Here is a 15,890-nt window from a genome sequence, read left to right on the forward strand (position 1 = left end):
AGCCCAGAGGTTCCCAAACTGTGTGCCGTGGCTCCCTGGGGTGCCTCGGGACACTTGCAGGGGTGCCCTGGGTTGGTGGTCCAGGACCAATTCAAATTATTCATGGTCAATATAATAGGCAAAACCAGTGCTGGTGGCTGCCATTCATAAAATATGTGACCAAACAGAAGCAAATCTTGTCCCTCACCACACAACTGACCCTAAGGATGACATATAAACGCGATCTATTTAATGTAACATTTATTTCTAAATTTCTCAATAAGAAATTTTTGGCCTAGTGGCACCGTGAAAAAAATTCTTATATTCTAGGGTGCCGTGATTCAAAAAAGTTTGGAAACCACTGCATTAGCCCATTGTAGCCTATGGGCTACAATTCACAAAGAGCAGCGGGAGATCCCAAGCAATGGCCACTACACATGCATGGTCAGTGGGTCGAGCACGCATAGGAGTACCGGCACTGACATAAACACATTGCAGGGACGGGCTCCACTCAGAAACCCTGTCCCTGCGGGTGCATTTTTATACATTACAGCAATATAATTGCATATCGCAATGTGATTTTGGTCGCTAATATCACACCCAGATTGTATTGCAAATGCAATTATTGATAAATGGGCTCCATAACAAAAGAGAGGGGAAGCATAGGTATTATTATAGTCAATTGTATAGGACTGCTAACATACTGTAGGAAGTTATAGTATGATTATAGCTGTCCAGAACCCCACCTTCCCATAGGTCAGCAAAGCTGGTTAAAATATAAGATGCTAAGACCAATATTAGTCCAGCACAGGATATGTCATTAGCTCCTTTTTTGCAGAGCAGTGTGATTTGTACATGTTTCCTGTGCAGCATACACAACACTCTCTCTCTCTCTCTCTCTCTCTCTCTCTCTCTCTCTCTCTCTCTCTCTCTCTCTCCCCCCTTTTCCCCCTCTCACTTTCTCACTTTCTTCCCACTTCTCTCTCTCTCTTACACTCCCTCCCCCACCACCACCTTCTCTGTCTCCCCCTCATACAGTTTGGAAAGAATATGTCTCCTGTACCCATTACCCCTAAATAAGTCTTTCTCTAGCCAGTGGTGAATTTGCTGGCAGAAGTGTAAAAATTAGTATAGGAAGACAATACTATGGAGACATAGAATGGAAAATGGAAAAGCATTAAAGAGTGAACAGGGTTTTATAGGGGTAATTCCAATGTGAAATACCTAGGATACACTAACAACTTCTGACTATGTATCTTATCTAGGACATTCCCAATCCGTGGGTTTCAGATATACGATGGGCCAGTCAGGCTCCTCAGATGCACGTTCAAGAAATTCCTCCCAACTGGGGATCGAGCCTCCAGCGCAATTGGCTTTTCCTTGAAGAATTCCTGGCAGATTACACCTCAAAACAACATTTCTCTGGTCAAGATGGAGAGGAGTGTAAGTGAAATATCTTAGCACATGCAACACTTCAGACAGAGACAGAAGTATTGATGGAAATACCAGTCATATAGTTCCACTGTTTCCTGTGTTATCACCTGGTAACTATAGCGTTAAACATCCCACCATCATTATAGCGAGCAGCTTGATTGTTTTCAGTAGGGTTTATGGAGGCCAGGACCATGCTGTAAGCAGAGAGATAGCATGCTGAGGACTTAGTTATTGCTGAGCTTCAGTCTGATAGTGTGCTTGTGTTGGCAGCTCATCCCTTGCTGAGTTCTTACTGCAAAGTATGTGGTAGCTGTGTGTGTGTCTTGCAGGTTGCCCTGACCTTTCTCCTGAGATTGTACTCAGCTCAGTTGATACGCTTTTCATTATTCATCATAAAACAGAGGAATTGTCTGAACCAGTTCGGAGCTACACCTGAAATGCCAGACCCGCAGAGTCTTGCAGAGAAAGACATCAAGTGGACGGATGATTAACTAGGTAGTGCCAGTCTAGATACATCTCAAGGATAGGCCATCATGTACCATTCCCGCTCAAATGCATTCATCTTCTATTGGAGAGTTAAGGTTTATAGTTCTTGCCAAATATAAATCTTGAGAAAATACTTCAGAGTTAATGTCTGTCTGCGCTGGGAGAAAGCTATGTCCACATCACCCCACCTTAACCAAGTGACCCGAGTCCACTTACAAGATGCTGACGTAAGGGTAGGTTCCCCACGTAGGCAACACATAAAATCTCTCACTTTAAGGGTTGAGTAGCAATTAAAGTGAACAGATGAATCAGAAAATACATATTATTCCTCAGACATGTGCCAGAAATTCAGGACAAAACATGTTGGCTTTTTAATTTTTTGCTGACTTGTAATATGCTTGCAGCCTCCATAGACACAGTGTCAACAGAGGGAAATAAAGGGATTTCTCAGAGCTGGAGATGTATTTCATATTGAGGATTACCCTAAATAGATCTTACTGGTACCAGGGGGTAAATTTACTAACGTGGGAGTTCTATTTAAGATGGGATGTTGCCCATAGCAACCAATCAGATTCTACTTCTCATTTATCTAGCACCTTCTAGAAGATAATACCTGGAATCTGATTGGTTGCTACTTGCTATGGGCAACATCCCATTTTAAATAGAACTCCCATCTTAGTAAATTTAGTTTACCCCCAGGTCCAATACAACCAACACCTTTGTGCAGTCACAAATAATGCAGCTCACATTTACTATATTCTCCGTGTTTGTAATGATAGCTATTGTTTCGATAGTCAAGCTCGTGATGTGTGCAACTCTGGAGCATTATCATTACCAGAGTATTCTTAACGTGCTGTGTTTCTCGAGACAGACAGGACACTAAAAGCATACCAACATAAAGAAACTACATACATATGTATACAGTGTTGGACTGGGGCATGAAGGGCCCACCGGGGAAATGCAGTGGTAGGGGCCCATTCTTAGAGGCTTGGCTAACCATTAGTGCATGGTTTGGGCCCCTTGATAAATAATATATATAGTAAATACTGCTAGTGCATGTATGATAATGTTCCAGAATAATAACAGCAATGCACTGTAGAAAATACACCATAGTCCTGTGCAGTATAATGTAACATATTCATAATGTATAATTGAGAGGGTGGGCCCCCAGGCAGTGGGGCCCACCGGTGGTTTCCCCTGTACCCCTATGGGCCAGTCCGAGCCTGTATGTATACTATACACTTAGGACCTATTTCATGTTTGAACGCATTGACGCTGTTCACGCAACTGAGCGATTATCGGCAGACTGGACATGTGCCGCAATCACACTGCATATGTGCAAAGGTAACTTTGCAATTACGCGCGCAGTAAGATTTTTAACGCAGAGTGATTGACAGGAATGGACAGTTTGGGGGAGGTAACTGGGAGGGGCAGCAAAAACTCAGGCGTGTCATGGCCATTTCAGGATATGTATCTGACTTCAGCTGCGATCATGTACGCAGGGAAACATGGCACCAGCGTCACTACTGCCACAGCCAGTCTGCACGACCATAGACTCACTCAGGGATTGGATGTTCCTTATTATTGCATCAACGCTGCTTATGTATACGCGTTTGCTAAGGACTTTGCATAAAAGTTTTTACATAAAAGTAAGCAAATTTTCATACTTACTAATTTGGTCCAGGTTTCTGTGAAAAGCAGAACTTGAAAAAAATATAAAATATTTTGGTAAAATGGCATTTAAGTGAAAGAAAATAGTTATATTTATGATGATGCAGCTACACATTTTTGCACTATATTGATTCAGTAAGTGACTATAGTAAAAATCCTTACGTAGCAGTGTACTAAAAAATGATTTTAACATTAATTAAAGCGATACAAGCGGTTCTGTTAAAATTACAGATGTGAAGTTCAGTTCTTTAGAAATCCGAACCCACCCGAATTATGTGCATCCGAACTGAACCAAGTTCTGGTTCTGATCTTCCCACAGTTCATAATTCATATTTTAAATCCGAATTTCATGTTTTGGATTGCAAAAATTACATTATAGCTGTTTTTATCCTTTTTCAAGAAAACACAAACCCAAGATTTGGATTTTAAATCAGAATTCTGAACCAAAACCAAAACATGACAATTAAATTAGAACCAAACACAATCCTCAAAATGTATTGAAAAGTTATATTACATTAGTGGTGTCCTATTGTACTGTCCATTTATTATTTGTCTTTTATCCTCTCTCAGAGAATGTGCATATTTTTAAATGTGTTTGATCTTATGTATGCACCAGAAAGACACAGCCTATTTCTCCTTTCTCCTTGCTTATACTGGAATATGCTGGATTGTAGCAGATAGCTCACAAATGACTCCAGATGCAATAATACATTCTCACTCTTCTGGCATTACCAGTGTGTTTACACATGTCTATGCAATGTACTATACAAAAAGATAATGCTCCTTATTTAGTAACTGACAGCAACTCTCTGTTACGTGGTTTTTTAATTACTTAAGACATGCGCTAGAATGAGTCAATAATAGAGATGAAGAGAACTTAAGCACCGGCCCCATATCCTATCTTAATTAGCTACTTTATTTATCAGGCCAAATATATTGTATTTGTATTCCTCTGGATATCTTCCCACATCTGCAAATCGAATCTTAATATGTGCAATTACCCTATTTATGTGCTGCAGATGTAGCCCTTGCTCACTGCTATGATCTTGACAGATGATAAATATTTTTCCTAATCCACATATTAACCACGGCACAAGGAGAAGATAGTTTAATACATATCAAAACCAAAGGAGTCTGCAGTGGATTAAGGAACACTTTAAATCCATTTGCCTATCCAACGATAATACGTCTTGATACTGCTGGACTTTAATTTTTCAATCCTGTCTCTAGGTTGGGCTCAAAGTATTTTTTGGTCGCTCTGGACAGTGGTTTGGAGCTAATGACTATGATGGTGACAAAAGCTCGATCTTCCATGACCTGGATGGCTCACTGACTGGATATCCTGATACGTTTGTTGGGCGAGCAGACAATTATATTCTGCGCCACCCAGGATGTCTCACAGTGCCACGGTGGAATGGAGTGATATGCGCAGGCAGATACGCACAGGTGGGTGCTTAGAAGTTATATATGATCTTTAAGTTGAATTCTGTACATTTTGCAGATACTAAGACTAACAAATGTGCTTCATTATTATGATTATGTTCAGTGCTCACCCTTATTGTGACCAGGGCAGTGTTGCACGTTCTCCCTGTGTTTAGGTCCCCTCCAGGTGCCTTGATTTCCTCCTTCAGCCAGAGAGCATCTTATTAGATTAACTATGTCTGTATAGTGTCATTGTACTATATTATGATCATATCTAGTGATCAGGACATGTTGGGCAGGTGTAGTGTCCTATGTCTGTATAGTGTCATTGTACTATATTATGATCATGTATACTGGTCAGGTCATGTTGGGCAGGTGTAGTGTCCTATGTATGTATAGTGTCATTGTACTATATTATGATCATATCTAGTGGTCAGGACATGTTGGGCAGGTGTAGTGTCCTATGTATGTATAGTGTCATTGTACTATATTATGATCATGTATACTGGTCAGGTCATGTTGGGCAGGTGTAGTGTCCTATGTATGTATAGTGTCATTGTACTATATTATGATCATATCTAGTGATCAGGACATGTTGGGCAGGTGTAGTGTCCTATGTATGTATAGTGTCATTGTATTATATTATAATCATATCTAGTGGACAGGACATGTTGTGCAGGTGTAGTGTCCTATGTATGTATAGTGTCATTGTACTATATTATGATCATATCTAGTGGTCAGGACATGTTGGGCAGGTGTAGTGTCCTATGTATGTATAGTGTCATTGTACTATATTATGATCATGTATACTGGTCAGGTCATGTTGGGCAGGTGTAGTGTCCTATGTATGTATAGTGTCATTGTACTATATTATGATCATATCTAGTGGACAGGACATGTTGGGCAGGTGTAGTGTCCTATGTCTGTACAGTGTCATTGTACTATATTATGATTATGTATACTGGTCAGGTCATGTTGGGCAGGTGTAGTGTCCTATGTATGTTTAGTGTCATTGTACTATATTATGATCATATCTAGTGGACAGGACATGTTGGGCAGGTGTAGTGTCCTATGTCTGTACAGTGTCATTGTACTATATTATGATCATGTATACTGGTCAGGTCATGTTGGGCAGGTATAGTGTCCTATGTATGTATAGTGTCATTGTACTATATTATGATCATATCTAGTGGACAGGACATGTTGGGCAGGTGTAGTGTCCTATGTATGTATAGTGTCATTGTACTATATTATGATCATATCTAGTGGACAGGACATGTTGGGTAGGTGTAGTGTCCTATGCATGTATAGTGTCATTGTACTATATTATGATCATATCTAGTGGACAGGACATGTTGGGCAGGTGTAGTGTCCTATGTATGTATAGTGTCATTGTACTATATTATGATCATATCTAGTGGTCAGGACATGTTGGGCAGGTGTAGTGTCCTATGTATGTATAGTGTCATTGTACTATATTATGATCATGTATACTGGTCAGGTCATGTTGGGCAGGTGTAGTGTCCTATGTATGTATAGTGTCATTGTACTATATTATGATCATATCTAGTGGACATGACATGTTGGGCAGGTGTAGTGTCCTATGTCTGTACAGTGTCATTGTACTATTTTATGAACATGTATACTGGTCAGGTCATGTTGGGCAGGTGTAGTGTCCTATGTATGTATAGTGTCATTGTACTATATTATGATCATATCTAGTGGACAGGACATGTTGGGCAGGTGTAGTGTCCTATGTCTGTACAGTGTCATTGTACTATATTATGATCATGTATACTGGTCAGGTCATGTTGGGCAGGTGTAGTGTCCTATGTATGTATAGTGTCATTGTACTATATTATGATCATATCTAGTGGACAGGACATGTTGGGCAGGTGTAGTGTCCTATGTATGTATAGTGTCATTGTACTATATTATGATCATATCTAGTGGACAGGACATGTTGGGTAGGTGTAGTGTCCTATGCATGTATAGTGTCATTGTACTATATTATGATCATATCTAGTGGACAGGACATGTTGGGCAGGTGTAGTGTCCTATGTATGTATAGTGTCATTGTACTATATTATGATCATATCTAGTGGTCAGGACATGTTGGGCAGGTGTAGTGTCCTATGTATGTATAGTGTCATTGTACTATATTATGATCATGTATACTGGTCAGGTCATGTTGGGCAGGTGTAGTGTCCTATGTATGTATAGTGTCATTGTACTATATTATGATCATATCTAGTGGACATGACATGTTGGGCAGGTGTAGTGTCCTATGTCTGTACAGTGTCATTGTACTATTTTATGAACATGTATACTGGTCAGGTCATGTTGGGCAGGTGTAGTGTCCTATGTATGTATAGTGTCATTGTACTATATTATGATCATATCTAGTGGACAGGACATGTTGGGCAGGTGTAGTGTCCTATGTCTGTACAGTGTCATTGTACTATATTATGATCATGTATACTGGTCAGGTCATGTTGGGCAGGTGTAGTGTCCTATGTATGTATAGTGTCATTGTACTATATTATGATCATATCTAGTGGACAGGACATGTTGGGCAGGTGTAGTGTCCTATGTATGTATAGTGTCATTGTACTATATTATGATCATATCTAGTGGACAGGACATGTTGGGTAGGTGTAGTGTCCTATGTCTGTACAGTGTCATTATACTATATTATGATCATGTCTAGTGGTCAGGACATGTTGGGTAGGTGTAGTGTCCTATGTATGTATAGTGTCATTGTACTATATTATGATCACATATAGTGGTCAGGACATGTTGGGCAGGTGTAGTGTCCTATGTATGCATAGTGTCATTGTACTATATTATGATCATATCTAGTGGTCAGGACATGTTGGGCAGGTGTAGTGTCCTATTTATGTATAGTGTCATTGTACTATATTATGATCATGTATACTGGTCAGGTCATGTTGGGCAGGTGTAGTGTCCTATGTATGTATAGTGTCATTGTACTATATTATGATCATATCTAGTGGACAGGACATGTTGGGCAGGTGTAGTGTCCTATGTCTGTACAGTGTCATTGTACTATATTATGATCATGTATACTGGTCAGGTCATGTTGGGCAGGCGTAGTGTCCTATGTATGTATAGTGTCATTGTACTATATTATGATCATATCTAGTGGTCAGGACATGTTGGGCAGGTGTAGTGTCATATGTCTGTACAGTGTCATTGTACTATATTATGATCATGTATACTGGTCAGGTCATGTTGGGCAGGTGTAGTGTCCTATGTATGTATAGTGTCATTGTACTATATTATGATCATATCTAGTGGACAGGACATGTTGGGCAGGTGTAGTGTCCTATGTATGTATAGTGTCATTGTACTATATTATGATCATATCTAGTGGACAGGACATGTTGGGCAGGTGTAGTGTCCTATGTCTGTACAGTGTCATTATACTATATTATGATCATGTCTAGTGGTCAGGACATGTTGGGTAGGTGTAGTGTCCTATGTATGTATAGTGTCATTGTAGTATATTATGATCACATATAGTGGTCAGGACATGTTGGGCAGGTGTAGTGTCCTATGTATGTATAGTGTCATTGTACTATATTATGATCATATCTAGTGGACATGACATGTTGGGCAGGTGTAGTGTCCTATGTCTGTACAGTGTCATTGTACTATATTATGATCATGTATACTGGTCAGGTCATGTTGGGCAGGTGTAGTGTCCTATGTATGTATAGTGTCATTGTACTATATTATGATCATATCTAGTGGTCAGGACATGTTGGGCAGGTGTAGTGTCCTATGTATGTATAGTGTCATTGTACTATATTATGATCATGTCTAGTGGACAGGACATGTTGGGCAGGTGTAGTGTCCTATATATGTATAGTGTCATTGTACTATATTATGATCATATCTAGTGGACAGGACATGTTGGGCAGGTGTAGTGTCCTATGTCTGTACAGTGTCATTATACTATATTATGATCATGTCTAGTGGTCAGGACATGTTGGGCTGGTGTAGTGTCCTATGTATGTATAGTGTCATTGTAGTATATTATGATCACATATAGTGGTCAGGACATGTTGGGCAGGTGTAGTGTCCTATGTATGTATAGTGTCATTGTACTATATTATGATCATATCTAGTGGACAGGACATGTTGGGCAGGTGTAGTGTCCTATGTCTGTACAGTGTCATTATACTATATTATGATCATGTATACTGGTCAGGTCATGTTGGGCAGGTGTAGTGTCCTATGTATGTATAGTGTCATTGTACTATATTATGATCATATCTAGTGGACAGGACATGTTGGGCAGGTGTAGTGTCCTATGTATGTATAGTGTCATTGTACTATATTATGATCATGTCTAGTGGTCAGGACATGTTGGGAAGGTGTAGTGTCCTATGTCTGTATAGTGTCATTGTAGTATATTATGATCACATATAGCTGTAAGGTCATGTTGGGCAGGTGTTGTGTCCTATGTCTGTATAGTGTCATTATACTATATTATGATCATGTCTAGTGGTCAGGACATGTTGGGCAGGTGTTGTGTCCTATGTATGTATAGTGTCATTGTACTATATTATGATCACATATAGTGGTCAGGACATGTTGGGCAGGTGTAGTGTCCTATGTATGCATAGTGTCATTGTACTATATTATGATCATATCTAGTGGACAGGACATGTTGGGCAGGTGTAGTGTCCTATGTCTGTACAGTGTCATTGTACTATATTATGATCATGTATATTGGTCAGGTCATGTTGGGCAGGTGTAGTGTCCTATGTATGTATAGTGTCATTGTACTATATTATGATCATATCTAGTCGACAGGACATGTTGGGCAGGTGTAGTGTCCTATGTATGTATAGTGTCATTGTACTATATTATGATCATGTCTAGTGGTCAGGACATGTTGGGAAGGTGTAGTGTCCTATGTCTGTATAGTGTCATTGTAGTATATTATGATCACATATAGCTGTAAGGACATGTTGGGCAGGTGTTGTGTCCTATGTCTGTATAGTGTCATTATACTATATTATGATCATGTCTAGTGGTCAGGTCATGTTGGGCAGTTGTTGTGTCCTATGTCTGTATAGTGTCATTATACTATATTATGATCATGTCTAGTGGTCAGGACATGTTGGGCAGGTGTAGTGTCCTATGTCTGTATAGTGTCATTATACTATATTAAGATCATGTCTAGTGGACAGGACATGTTGGGCAGGTGTAGTGTCCTATGTCTGTATAGTGTCATTATACTATATTATGATCATGTCTAGTGGTTAGGTCTTGTTGGTCAGGTGTTGTGTCCTATGTCTGTATAGTGTCATTATACTATATTAAGATCATGTCTAGTGGTCAGGACATGTTGGGCAGGTGTAGTGTCCTATGTGTGTATAGTTTGTCATATGTTTGTATTATAATCATTATATCTAGTTTTCATGTCGTAAGGCTCCCATGTGTCCAGTTTTCACAAATTGAGCTCCCTCTAAAATTTTATGGGTTCAGCATCATGTTGTACAATGGCACAGCATTGTTAAATTCTGTTTGTATAATAGCATATTACTTTTAGTGTGACTAGAATATTTTGTGGTAAGTACATCCTTTTTTTCTACCATTGCTATTTATGTAATACAGATCATCCCATCAAACATTGCCTTATTAGAAATGCTTTCTGCACATTCCCACAGTCATGATTCAGGCATGGCTCACTTGTCTTGTTTAAAATTCCAAACTATTTTTCTGCCTGTCGTGTGCCAACAACCCACTGGTGCTTACCATTATAATATTATATTCAAGCTCAGGAGAGATTTGCGTGCACCATCTACACTGGAGGAAATACTGCAAAGCCTTAGTGGGTAATTCAATTCTTGGTGATGTACCTCGGACGGAGTGCCACTGAATCAATGGCGAAGGCATGCCACAGCGATATAACACCCCATATGGCAGCAAGAAGCGTAGAATTGAATTCCCTCCATAAAGCATAGTGCTGTCTACTCATAGTGCTGGCAGCAGTGTTGTGGGCAGAACCTAATAAATTCAGCATATGTAGTCTCTAGGACAGGGGTGGGGAACCTCAGGCCCACGGGCCGTATAAGGCCCGCAGTGCCACTTGATCCGGCCCGGCCAGGCTCACCTAACCTTGGAGATGTTGGGCGCCCGCTGAGATTTTGTTACTAGCGGGCGCCCGGCTTCTTCCCCTCAGCAGCAGCCGGAGGCAGGAGCTGACTCCTGAGCTCTGGCTTCCGGCTATGGCAGTGTGCGTGTGCGGTGCTATGGGAGAGATGTCATGACGTCTCCCATAGTTCTGAGGAGCCGACGGCCAAGCGGAGGGCAACGGTCTGGAAGCAGGAGCGAGGCTGGTGAGTATTGTGTTTTTTTTTTTCGTTTAATGTGTGTGTGTAAGCGGCGCTACTAGAGGGCAAATCTAATGGGGCATATTTAATGGGGCATAACAACTGACTGGGGGTATATCTGCTGGGGGCATAACTACTGACTGGGGGCATAGCTACTGACTTGGGGCATAACTACTGGGGGCAGGCTAATTTTTAAGTTGCTGTGGAGGAAGGAATTACCAAGGTAATAAATTCGGCGCTTGTTAAGATGGGATGCTTCTCGTTAAAGCTGCTGTTAGAAAGGGGTAGTTAGCCCCTGAGAGTGACAAGAAAAAACACTATATATACAGCGCTTAGGAAACTGGATATGGAAAAAACAAACAATATATTTTATTGTATAGAATTTGTTGCAACACTTAATCTAAAACTTCATAGATGTACATCAGATATATAAAAGAAAATTATATGCATAAAAGAAGTATATATATATATATATATATATATATATGTTAAAAATTTGGGCAAGCACAGCAATTAGTCTGGTATATTACCATGCAATAAGTTGAGCAGTCAGTTGGTGTATATACTCCAAGGAACTTATGTCACAGTCCTGGGGGCAATTTACAATGCTGGCAGATGAAAGTCCACAAAATTCTTAGGACAGACCTTCGAGCAGCTACCCAGTCCTATTTGAAGCTTGGTCTCCTATGTTGTTAGTGGATGTCTGTCGAATCCCCGTTTTGGCTTGTGTACGGACTTCTAGGCTTGTTCCAGATATAAGGTAGTGGAGTCTGTAGTGCCCAACTTCTCTTAACCAACGCGTTTCGCTGTACCAACAGCTTTATCAAGGTAAAGCTGTTGGTACAGCGAAACGCGTCCTAAGAATTTTGTGGATTTTCATCTGCCAGCATTGTAAATTGCCCCCAGGACTGTGGCATAAATTCCTTGGAGTATATACACCAACTGACTGCTCAACTTCTTGCATGGTAATATACCAGACTAATTGCTGTGCTGTGTTTGCCCAAATTTTTAACATATATATATATATATATATATATATATACTTCTTTTATGCATATAATTTTCTTTTATATATCTGATGTACATCTATGAAGTTTTAGATTAAGTTTTGCAACAAATTCTATACAATAAAATATATTATTTGTTTTTTCCATATCCAGTTTCCTAAGCGCTGTATATATTGTTTTTTCCAATTTTTAAGTTGATAATTTTTGTATGGCCCCTGAAGGATTTTATAAATATCCAAATGGCCCTTGGTAGAAAAAAGGTTCCCCACCCCTGCTCTAGGAGCTAGTGACATGACATCACTGAGGTATGAGGAGTACAGTGGTTCATAAGATTAAATGGCTATCGTTGCGGGCATACTACATGAAGACAAAAAAAACAGTTTCCAGTTCTCCAAACTGTTTTAAATGAACGCAGCATTACTTTTTCAGCTACCTCTCTAACAATAGCAGTTATTATTCCAATGCTGACTCATTCCCAAACTCAGAAATGTTTTTTTTCCATGACAGACATGACAAGACAATGCCTTCACCCCCCACAGCATTGAAATCTGAAATACATATATGTGCAATACGTCATGGCCACCTTTCCAGATAATATTACATCCTAAAAATTCTGTAGCTATCCACAAACAACATAGACAATTAGACCTGGAAAATAGATATAAACATACTGCTTTTTTATTAAAACTATTTTTCTTCAGGAAGTGTAACCCCATTGCCTCATCCTGCCCAGCAGCCTGTCCATATAACACAAGTAAATATGTTACATTAACATATATTTCTCCTGTTGGGAATACACAAGAGCATGATGAGTTGAGAGAGATGAATAAACAAGGGATAGCCAGCTCCCCCAGTATTTCTGCACTACGGTGTAATGTCCAAAAATTCCAGGTTTGGCAATGTGTAAATCTTATAAGTGGCAAATACCCAAGTAATGTTAGATTATATGATGATACCAAGTTGTTAGTCCTGTCATTGTGGGTCATTTGCCTACTTGCTCTTTGATAAAGTATTGGCCATTCAATGTTCACTTGAAGTGGTAGTAAGTTCAAAGTGACCAGCAAATGTTATGCTTCGACACTAGTTTTTTTTTTTTTTTTTCAAACATATGTGTTGTGGATCATCGAGATTCCCTGGTTAGACAGTTTTAAAGACTAACATTGCTGTCTTTAGCCTTAGCTGCCCAGTCAGGAATAAAGTGTAAGTAAATAGTCAATATCCCAAGCACTTGGGTACTTTGGAAGAAGTTCTCTGAAAAGGGATGCCACTGTCCTTAGTCTACGGTATAACTTTTCTTGCATTTGATTAGGAATCGTCAAGCTTAAGGCTGGACCTAGGATTGTAGAGGTTGGAATTTTGCTACTAGGAAATCTAAATCCGTTATTACCTCTGATGGACATAATAGACTTACCAGTAGTCGTCTTCCAAGCATTAACGTTTTGTACTATCTTAAGAGCTGTGTCTTGTACAAAAACAGTAATGAGGAGTTGAGTAGCTTCCACTAAGTCGATTATTCCTTTATCAACCTACAGCATTAAAGCTGCCACCAACATGCACCGAGGATGGTCTATAGAAGACCTGTAGAAGGTCTGTTCTGAGAAAACCCTACTGAACATTTGGACTGGTTTCTAGTAGTCTGAGCAGAAATAAACAGATTCTGTATGGCCAGATTGGCCAAAGTAGCTCAATATTCTTTACCTTAGAAGATAAAGTTGGATTAGGAAGCAATGCCAGAGATTCCCATGGGTATAACATGGCACCCATGTTCTAAGCGACTGCAGACTAGACTCTAAACAGGTGCCTGTGTGTCTGATAAATAAGCCTATATCAATGTCTGTATTTTACTTGTATTTTTATTTTATTTTAAATAATGCAAGCTTTGGGAAGGCGGACGTTAGGCAGCACAATGTATCCACAACTTGTATCCATAGTTCCCAGTCCAAATTTTGCCTGTGCAGGGCTCTGCACCGTTTCTCTGCAATTTTGTTTAAGTAGGAGACTGAAATCTGATTGTCTATTTGTATTAGAAAGGACAATGCCTGTGAGTGTAGTGATACTAGGGATTTGAGAGCAAATGTTATTGCTCTCAGGGTTATATGCCTTTTTACTCCTTCACTTAACCAAATGCCCCTTATTCCTTTGGTCTGTGAGAATCCTCTACAACCCTCTATAAAAGCATCTGTTGTGAGTCTGTGACCCATACAGTACGTTGAATGGCACCTCTAGCAGCATATGTGGAGGGGGAGAGAAGGTATAGTGTACCAATACCGTAGATCCTATGTCACAGCTTTTGGATGAATGGCCACAACTATTTGTGAATTACCCATTTGCACAGGAGGCACTGGGATTTCCTAAATAGGGGAAGTGTAAGGAGAAATCCTGGGCCTTAGGCCAGTGTTATTTTTAGGGCTTCCCTGACAGAGATTTTTTGTTAGTGAATGAGACTGGAAACTAAATCCTGTATGAGATTTGCATGTTCTCCGGGGTCCTATCTGTATGAAGTGTGTGTGTGTGTTTTCCCTGTGTTTGTATGGGTTTGCTCCAGCTTCCTTCTATAGTCCAAAAACATACCGGTGAGTTAATTGGCTGCTGACAGAACTGGATGTGTGTGTGTGTGTGTGCGCGTGCGTGTTGTCCCAGGCTGCAATAAATGAATCTGTATGTATCTCTTTCTTCTATATTGCTAGGGAAAGGACACTGTTGTCTTGTGAGACATTAGCAACTTCCTATCTGATGTGATGTATTCATAGAACTCTTAGGGTAGAAGTTTATACAGTGTTACTAGACACGACTTTCCATAGTATTCTCAATTTTATAGGAGCCCCTGAGGCCGGCGGCAGCACCTCTGTTGTTGTTATAAGGCCTTAATGGGTTGCTTCTTGTATACTGGGCTTCAACATTGGGATCTCGGACAGTCTCTCCTCAGTTAGGGCTTCTTTTGGTCCTGTCACTATCTGCCCTTATTGAGATCTGCAAAGTATTTTGTGTTCTTGTGTCTTGACTAGTAATTAATTTTGACCCAACTATTAGTCAGAACCATCAAAATTTTGAAAATTAGGAGACTTTGGTGCCAAACCTGAGAAACGTAATAGTTTCTCTTGCACATGGCTTCAATTGGGCTAATTTTGTATACTTGGAGGAACCTTTGTGCCCCTATCTTTCAGTCTTGTTCAAAGTTCAGTAACAATAGAACAGCATCTGCTACTTTGAAATTAATGTTTTAAAAATTTGTCAGCCTATTCGTTTGACAGAGTTTAAGGCTGGTTTTTACCTGCTATAGCCACTTTCATCATGCTCGCTATGGACAGTGACAGGTAATTGGTAGTCTGGGGGCTATTTTTTAGACCTTAGTTACCTCACCTAAAGGGAAAACATCTGGTGTTCTCTCTCCAGATGAGGGTTCAACTTCTGACAGATATGGGGTTGAGGCAATATAACTTCTCCGTGTGTCAGATGTTTCCTCAGGGCCTGATTCAGTGTTGTTCTCAGGTAATTTATATTTGTCTTCCTTATAATGGTT

The 15,890-nt window shown here is 39.9% G+C and overlaps 2 protein-coding genes across 2 annotated transcripts in view; both read left to right on the forward strand.

Moving 5' to 3' along the window:
- The window catches only part of LOC134931928 (inactive cell surface hyaluronidase CEMIP2-like), a 131,600-nt gene that overhangs the window by 86,749 nt on the left and 28,961 nt on the right, over positions 1-15,890 (forward strand). Inside the window, exons 17-18 of the mRNA XM_063925813.1 lie at positions 1,245-1,422; positions 4,801-5,016. Coding sequence (XP_063781883.1) covers positions 1,245-1,422; positions 4,801-5,016 — 394 coding nt within the window. The remainder of the gene's footprint in view (positions 1-1,244; positions 1,423-4,800; positions 5,017-15,890) is intronic.
- Positions 1-15,890, forward strand: part of CEMIP (cell migration inducing hyaluronidase 1) — a 193,755-nt gene that overhangs the window by 13,630 nt on the left and 164,235 nt on the right. The gene's annotated exons all lie outside the window — the stretch shown is intronic.

Source organism: Pseudophryne corroboree, chromosome 6, assembly GCF_028390025.1.
Source record: "Pseudophryne corroboree isolate aPseCor3 chromosome 6, aPseCor3.hap2, whole genome shotgun sequence".
NCBI classification, from domain to species: domain Eukaryota; kingdom Metazoa; phylum Chordata; class Amphibia; order Anura; family Myobatrachidae; genus Pseudophryne; species Pseudophryne corroboree.